Below are 9,134 nucleotides of genomic sequence, written 5' to 3'. Positions count from 1 at the left end.
CACACACACACACACACACACACAGTCAGACGAGAACAAAATAAATCACAAATAAATGCATGTAACAAATATAAAACATTTTTTCGACATGAGATAATGAACATGACTCTGTGACCATGGATGCACCGGTACATTTACCCACTTACCCTGCTGCTTTTTTTTTCAGACACAAAGAAACAAAAATAAATCCATTTAAAAAATAAAAAATATTTTTTCATCATGAGGTGAAGATGACTCTGTTGCCATGGTGAATTCCTGTTTTAATGGCTGCGCTGATGTGCTGGGAGAAGTTTTTCCTAACCTTCCCAACACGGACTGTTCACAGGTCACCCTTCATATTAAGCTCATTGGTCTTTTGCACACATCTCTGTTGCACACGTAAATATTCTGTCTTCTTTTTTGTCTTCATTTATTTATTTGTTCTATTTGTATTTATCTGACATATTTCTATTGTATATATTAATCAGCATCTGTGGGTGGACAGCAAAGAAAGAATTTCATTGCACAGAGAAATGCTTTTTTCCCCTTCGGACACATGACAATAAACACTTTGAATCTTGAAATTACAGAGGGGAGAATAATTATCTGCTCAGTTACAAACAGGGAAGTCTTTTATTTTATGCTGTTTCATTTTAATGGAGACAGAATATCAACAAAATCACGAAGGTGTGTATGAAGTGTGTTCATGTGCCTGAGTGAGGTAAGTATTAGATGCCTACAGCCCAGCCAGAGGCAGCACGGTGGTGCAGTGGGCAGCTCTGTTGCCTCCCAGCAGGGTTTGAATCCCCCACCTGGCCTTCCTGTGTGGATGTTCTCTCTGGGTTCTCTGTGTTTGGAGGCTTCCTCCCACAGTCCACAGACATGCAGTTAGTGGGTTGGGTCACTGTGAGTGTTACCCTGTGATAGGCTGGTGACTCTGGCTACTCCCCCGTAACTGTGAGCTGGATAAGCAGAAGAAGATGGATGGATCTCCCACAACCAAGTACAGACACTCCTGATCTCAGCTCATGTGTGGATGAAGCACATCCGTCCACAGAAACACTTTCTTCTACTCCAACCTCTCCACCACCTCAGGCAACACCAGAGAGCTAAACCACACCCCCTCACCCGATCACTGCTCTGCTAACATCTTACAATAACACACTTATTTTCTCAGGCTGTGAAACTCGTTGCACATCATGTCCTGCCTGGATTTTGCACTCAGCCCACTCATAATCATCCATGTTTCATATTTTCTAATTATATCCTATATCTATGGGCAAATACTTTTCCTACATAGACATGTATATATCATAGAGGAAGAGAAATGTTGAAGTGACCCACAGAGCAGCGTCCCCACAGTCAGGCAGTGAGGGGGGACCATCATGCTCTGGGCTGTCTCTCTGTTTAGGGTGCAGGACGACGTCACTGCACTGAGAGGTCAGTGTACCATGTAGTGTGAGACCTGAGACGACTGAACTATGATGTTATTTTTCTGGGTTTAGTTTCTTATTCTGTCACTAACATGAAGCTATCTAAATAAATAAAAACAATTAAATTAAATAAATAATAAATGAAATAAAATATCTTCCAAACAGCTGTGTCTCATCAGACCTCAGATTCCTAAAGGAGAAGCTGCTGCACACAAACAGCTACTGTGTGTGTGTCACTGTATTCATCATGATCTCAGGCCAGCCGTCTGATGCAGGCTTGACTCTAACTATGAAGGTGGAATGTATATTGCCATGGCAACCCTAGCCTGGTCTGGAACAGGTGAGTGATCAGCAGGTACGACCAGCCTGCTTACTGACCAATCAGTTCTCATGAGGGTGTGTCAGAGCTGTGTGGAGAGCAGCAGTTTCAGGCTGTATCCCAATTCAGGGTCTGCAGCCTTAAAGGCCGCATTTTAAGGCCGATTACGTCACAGCGACGCGACGAAGGCTGTCCCAATTCAAAGGCTGCTCGAAATGCGGCCCTCAAATGCGTCCTTCATTTCCCTGAATTTTAAGGATGTGGCGGTGTAGACTTCGTGGCCCAACATATCCCAGAATGCACAGCGCGGCGGTGGGTGTGGATAATTTTGCCGGAAAAAAACGGCAGATGAGGGGCGGCGAAGAGTAAACTTTAAGTAAGTACGGAGATTTGGCGGAGAAAAAAAAGCGAATGGTAGCATAGAATTTAACAAAGTTTCTTTAAACGTCAGTATTGCCAAATAAACTAACCAACTGTCATATAACTAACAACATCTGTCCTATCATCTCTAACACCCTGGAGGACAACGAGGAGAGTTTAGACGCTCTCCAAGAATACATCGACCGGTGCTTCGAAGATTTAGTAATGAAGAAGGCCCAGAGCGCGTCTTCCCCGGCCAAAGCTGAGACGCCGTCATCTAAAAGATAATTTAAATCTCTAAAAGAATCCCTGGAGTTCAGCCAGCAGCAGGTGGAAACACTTGCTGTGGAAAACGCCACGCTACGGGACTCGGTCAAATCTCTGACCGAAAATGTGACCCAATTAAACATAGAAAATAAAAAAATAAAAGAGACCGTTATAGATCTACAAGCCCGTAGCATGAGAGATAATCTGGTGTTTTCTGGTATTCCAGAGTCTGCCGGAGAGGACCCGGAAACGACCGTGAGAAGCTTCATTAAAATCCACCTGAAGCTGCCGGAGGACACGGTGAAAAACATAGGGTTCGAAAGAGTGCATCGCATAGGGGCTCCGAAGACAGGAAGCGGGAGACCACGTCCTATTGTAGCCAAATTCGGCCACTTCAAGCAGAAGGAGCAGGTGAAGAGTCGCGGCAGAGAGCTGAAAGGAACGGATTTCAGCATGAACGATCAGTTCCCCAGAGAGATCCTGGAACTACGCAGGGTCCTCTTCCCAGTCCCACGTAGTTTTATCCAGAAAGGCTCCCGGGCTGTCATCGCCGTGGACCGGCTCTACGTGGACGGACAGCTCTACCGCGACCCCGGCATCACTCCATGGCTGTATTGACCGCACACCAGATAAGAATCCGCTACACTCTTCTCTTCACTCACACTCTTGTATTAACTTTTGCTTAACTATGTAATTTCAGTTTGCTAATTTAGTATAACGTCACCGTCACTCTCCGCCAACGCTTTGATTGGAATGTTTCCGTTTTTATTTCTTTTCCCGTCTCTCTCTCGTGTCGTGCACCTTGCTCTTTGGTTTATTTGCTTCTCTTTTCTATCACTATGTCGATCACCTGTTTCCCTATCCATCCACAATACACTGTCTATTTCTACATGCTTACTCTGCACGATCACGCACACACATGCGTTTAAAGGCAACACACTTACAACAGCCACACAGCGCACACAGATATAGGACACACGCACACATTTGCTCATATTAGTTATTATGCACACACATAGTCAGACCTATGGAGCTTCTTACCGCGCATTTTCTTCTCTTTACTTTTTTAAAAAAAAAGATGTGTTTCCATTTTCCTCACCCGTCTAAGCGAGACACACAGCGTACATCATTAGCCACAAACACACAACTATGGGCATGCTAAGATTTGTCACATGGAATGTGCATGGAGCTGGCTCTAGGGAAAAAAGGTTAAAAATACTTAACCAACTAAAACATTACAGGCAGACGTTGTTTTATTACAAGAAACCCACATGCCTGTCACAGGTTTGAATGAACTTAAAACACCTGAGTTTCCTAATGTGTTCTCAGCCTGTTATAATTCTAGACAAAGAGGAGTAGCAATTCTAATACATAAAAATGTTAATTTCACAGTACTCGATACAGTTATAGATCCAGAGGGCAGATTCCTAATCGTCAAACTATCTATACTTAACCAAAAGCTAGGTATTGTAAGTATATATGGTCCAAATGTTGATGACCCCTCATTCTTCCACGGTTTTTTGAGTACACTCTCCGAACACCTAGATTGCACAATTGTTCTTGGGGGAGACCTCAACCTGGGACTAAATGAAGACATGGATAGGCTCAATACAGCGGGAACTCAGCGTAACTGGCAGTCCACAAATATAATCAAACAGTATATGAGCGACTTTGGTCTTTGCGATGCATGGCGCTCCCTTCACCCCAACAGTAAGGAATATTCTTTCTTCTCACATGTCCATCACTCCTACTCTCGTCTGGATTATTTTCTGGTCAGCAGCTCACTGCTGAGTGACATTACAGACACTGAGATTCATCCTATAGCTGTCAGCGATCATCCTCCTGTATCTTTAACACTAATACAGATGAATAATACTACACCAAGAAAAAACTGGAGATTTAATACATCACTGCTCAAAGACGAAGACTTTATCAAATACTTTAAAAAAGAGTGGACTCTATATTTAGGCTTTAATGACACTCCTTGAACATCAGCATCTGTCCTCTGGGAAGCAGGGAAAGTCGTGATGAGAGGTAAAATAATCTCTTTCTCATCACATAAGAAGAAAGAAGAAAACAAAAAAATTCAGGAACTAGAGAAAAACATCAAATCCTTAGAAAAAGCCTATGTGTCACACCAAGATCAAGAAATATTAAACAAAATACGCAAGACAAAACTAGAATTAAATGAAATTATTAATAAAAAGACTAAATTCTTAGTACAAAGACTTTGCCTGCAAAATTATGAACACGGTAACAAATCCGGACAATTTCTTGCTAACCAGTTAAAAATCAATAAAGAAAAAACAACTATATGTGCTGTTAAAGATTTATCTGGGAATACAATATATGATCCTAAAAAATAAACACAATTTTTAGGGATTTCTATGAAACTTTATATACACCACAAATAAACCCATCTAAAAACGAAATTGATCAATTTCTTGACAACATAACTCTTCCAAAATTATTAGACACCCAAGCAGTGAAGATAAACAAACTGCACTCACGGTAGAGTCGGTGGTTGTTCAGAGCGCACAGTTCATCAATCTTATTCTGTAACGAGTTCACGTTGCCCATGATCACTGTCGGGATTGATGGTTTGAATCGCCTCCGGTGATCCGCTTTCCTCGCTCCAGCCTTGCAGCCTCTGTAGCTCCTCTTTAGCTGGGCCGGGATATTGTGTCTGATGCCGGTCTGTGCCTCTGTGTTAAGTGCCAGCAGCTCCGCTCTTGAGTAGATGAAGGAGCTGGTTCCAGAAGTTTTAAAAAGTGCGTTATCCATAGTATATCTAAGAGGTAGAAAGTAGAGTGACTAAAGGAAGGTAAAAAAAGTTTGAAAGACTAGTCTAAAACAGTTGAAAGTTAAGAAACAAGTTCGGTGTTGCAGAGCTACTTGGAAAGGCTGCCGTCACTCCAGCGCCATCTTTATCTCTATGCTGGCCGTCAGACTGGGGTCTGGGATGCGGGGCCTCCCCGCTACTGCAGATAAGGAGGTGGTCCGCTTGCCTCCACCCCAGAGAGAAGGGTTACATCTCCTGGGTCTAGGTGCGGCTTGCCCCTCTGAGGGCGGGGGTACCTGGACCTGGGATATAGAGTATGTTTGGGGAGTGCGACTGTCTGTGCAGTGTCTATTTGTGTCTGTCTACACGTTGGGTGAGTGCTGAGTATTTGGTGGTGCATATGGGGTGGGAATGCACGTCTGTGTCCGTGTGTGCCTGTTCGTCTGTGTCTATATGTCAGGTTGGGTCTTAGACTCGACCTCTCTGGGTACATCTCAGGCCCTCTAAAGTACGGAGGCCTATCTCCCCTCACCACACTCCCTGCCGGTGGTTGATGCCCTCAGACGTTGGTGTGTTGGTGGTCCTTGTCGTCTGGGGCTGGGCGCTCATGTATGTACCGGCTCACTCCTGGTGGCTGATTGGCGGGGCCGGGCGCCTGTGGCCCGGCTGGGCTCCTTCCGGGGGGTGGGATGCCCTCAGGCCTCTGGCCTCTGGGCCTGAAGCTCGGTCCTCTCTGGCACAGCTGGCTGCCGGCAGAGCCCGCGGGCACGCCACTGCAACCCCCTCTGGCCTCTGCTCCGTAGCTGCGGGGTGACCTCTCATTTGGGGCTCTACTCAGCTCTTCCCAGGAGGGTGGCACGGTTCCCCCCCTTTGGTGGTCCTCCTCGGGTCCTCGTACTCTGGGGCCTCTGGATATCTGGGGCCTGGATCTCCTCCATACCTGCTTCATACCCTGGTGGACGGGGCTGTGGCTCCCCACACTCCGTAGCAGATCATTACATGGAGAAACCTTTGGAATGCAAGCATGCTGATCCACACAGGTATGCACACAGGTGTACACACGAGTGTTCACAGACACGGACTAAAGCTTTCTTGGCTGCTGCCTCAAAGCACATTGTGCGCTGTCTATCTTGCGTGCTGCACAATATCGTTTAATATTTAGTAACTATTGATATCTACTGCTAGCTAGTTTATTGTGATGGTGCTGTTTTTTATTATGTTGCACTTTGTTGTTTGCTGTCTCTTCTGTTTTTTTTCTCCATACAGGTGACCCAGGTGTTTTTTTTTTGTTTTGTTTTTTTTCTCTCTCCCCCCCCCTTCTCACCGTCTCTTCTCCCCTCTGGTTTTCTTTCTCTCCCCCTCTTTCTTTCATTCTTTCTCCCTGTCCTATCCCACAGTCATGTCTGTCCCGTTTGTAGCAACTGAAAATAAAATAAATTCATAATTATAATAAAGGTCGATCAAATGGACCAATATGGCAAGGCCATGATGATCCACTTGGTAAAATAAATCCGCTTGGCATCTTTCTTGGCCTTAAGACAACAATTATGATGGCTAAAGATCCAAACGGGACACACACAAAAAAATAATCTGAAACTTAAAATTGTCCGCAGCCTGCTGTTGTTACCACTGTCCTGTTTGAAAAGGAATGAGAGAAGCTGGTTATTTTGACATATGTGCATGTGCATATGTGCATGTGCTGATATTAAACCCAGGAGCAACATTCAGGTAAAAGTGTAAGAACAAATGATCCGTCAATAAAGGATAATGTTGGATCAGTGTTTCAATATTTATTTATTTCAATATGGCAGCCTGGCTTCTGTCAGTCTGCCCCAGGGCAGCTGTGGCTACAACTGTAGCTGCCTCCACCAGTGTGTGAATGTGAGAGTGAATGAATAGTGGCATTGTAAAGCGCTTTGGGTGCCTTGAAAAGTGCTATATAAATCCAATCCATTATTATTATTATTATTATTATTATTATATCTTTTATTAGATGTTCGTGTGGTTTGGTTATTTGCCTTTTGGTTGAAAGTACACTGAGAGAGGATGTTTTTCTTTAGTGATCTTAATAATATTTTTTTCAAATTAATGTAATTTTTTCATCTAATTGAATACAATCTATTTGTGTATGATTGTCAGTCCAAAGAGGGAGAGAGGAAAGAGGGAACGTGAGGAGAAAGTACAAGGTCAGGAAGAACCAGGTAAGCAAACAGACAGGGAGCAGTGACAGGCAGAAACTGTTAAACTGCTTGAGAGAGTTGACCACCAAAGTATTTGCCAACTTCAAGGTGAGGCGACACAGGTTAAAATGAAAGGAATAAATCTGCAGAGCCATAGTAGTATCTGCAGTAGAGATGTTTTCATACATTGTATCATATACAAAGTTGCCTCCATTTTTATAAAAAATAATTTTTTATCAATAACTTGTACATTTCAAGGACTCTATTTTTGGAGTCTATTTTCATGTATCTGTATTGTATTATACATACAGATTAAAAGTGAATGTCTGTCCAAAAAATGCACCCAGTTTACTTCTTACTCGCTATGAGCACCATTCATCATTTTCCCCCAGTAAAGTAATTAAGGTCAGGATATGTATTTTTTTTATTCCAATCCATTCTTCGTTTGCAGCATTTAAATAACCTTTATCAGATTTGATGTTTTGTTACTGTCATGGTCCTGGGTCGGTGACCCAGCGCTTTTAGTTTATTATCATAGTCCAGTTTATTATGATGATGATTATTATTGTTTGAGTTCTATGTGTTATATTCTGTCTGCCTCTGAGTCTGCGTCTGTATATCCGTCTGTCTATGGCAGGCCTGCCCAATCCCGGTCCTCGAGAGCTACTATCCTGCAGCTTTTAGATGCATCCCTACTCCAACACAGCTGAATCAAATGGTTTGATCTCTTCAGCATGCCATCATGTTTGGCAAAGGCCTGATAACAAGCCATTCATTTGATTCAGGTGTGTGGGAACAAGGATGCATCTAAAAGCTGCAGGACGGTAGCTCTCGAGGACCGGGATTGGGCACCCCTGGTCTATGGTGTCCCCCCGTCTGTTTGTGAAGCTGTCTGTTTAGTTCAACGTCTTGTTTGGTTCCCCGTGTCTGAGTTTCCTGTTTTATTGTGAAGGTCTCTGTCTGATGTGAGTGTGTTCAGTTTACGTTTCCCCTGTCCCGTCAGCTCTGATTTCTCACAGCTGTGTTGCCCTCCTGTCTCTCCTCCCCTGATTACTGGTGTGTGTATTTAAGCCCTGTGTGTTCTCCTGCCTGTTGCCGGTTTGCCTGCGTTACTCTGTGTCAGTCTGTGTCCCGCCCCGGCCCTCGTCCGTGTCCCGTCCCTCGTCCGTGTCTCTCTGCCTCTCACCCCATTCTGGTACCGTCTCAGGTTTGTCATTTAGCTTTCCCAGTTTAGGTCTTTAGTTTTGTCTTCCCTCTTGCCTGTTTTGCCTTCTCACCACGGTGTAAATAAAACATCACCAGCATTATCATCTACTGCCTGCGTTTTGGGTCCTTTCTCCCTTCAATACCACACGTCTCGCCTCGGCAGCCGTGACAGTTACAGACTTTAAAAAAAGTGTTTTTCTTTTCTTTCACAAATGTGGGATTAAATTGTGTACAAAACAGTGATGTCATGTTTTGTGACGAGGACCCAGGCACAGAGAGACTTGATGAATTTAAGAATCTAATATTAATAAAGAAATTTGCAGACTTGCACAGAGATGGTAAAATTATGATGACTGATAACGGAGACGGAGACAACAGACGATGAGGACAGGAAGGAGCAGGGGTTTAAATGCACCAAAGTGACAGTCAGAGGGAACTCGGGACAACATTTAAGGATGCAGGGACTGACAGAGACAGGGAAGAAGTCTCATTGTGACGAGTAAAGTTTATCTCTCCTGGCTGGGCAGCTCTCCTGGTGCTCAGCACCCCCAAAGCTCTGATCCTAGAATCGCCCCTGGTTAAAAGTACTAAAGTTAGAGTTCAGAGTT

The 9,134-nt window shown here is 44.0% G+C and overlaps 1 protein-coding gene across 1 annotated transcript in view; it reads left to right on the top strand.

The window, feature by feature from the left end:
* Positions 1-1,724: 1,724 nt before the first annotated feature.
* Positions 1,725-9,134, top strand: part of LOC146577906 (carboxy-terminal kinesin 2-like) — a 37,599-nt gene continuing 30,189 nt past the window's right edge. The window contains exons 1-2 of the mRNA XM_085267735.1: positions 1,725-1,752; positions 2,585-2,865. Coding sequence (XP_085123861.1) covers positions 1,725-1,752; positions 2,585-2,865 — 309 coding nt within the window. The remainder of the gene's footprint in view (positions 1,753-2,584; positions 2,866-9,134) is intronic.

This window comes from Mchenga conophoros, linkage group LG3 (genome assembly GCF_057382185.1).
Source record: "Mchenga conophoros isolate Kocher_MC1m ecotype Shallow Benthic linkage group LG3, M_conophoros_male_GT1.1, whole genome shotgun sequence".
Taxonomy (NCBI): Eukaryota; Metazoa; Chordata; class Actinopteri; order Cichliformes; family Cichlidae; genus Mchenga; species Mchenga conophoros.
Note: the sequence above shows the minus strand (reverse complement) of the source record. Positions and strands in the feature narration are given on the sequence as shown.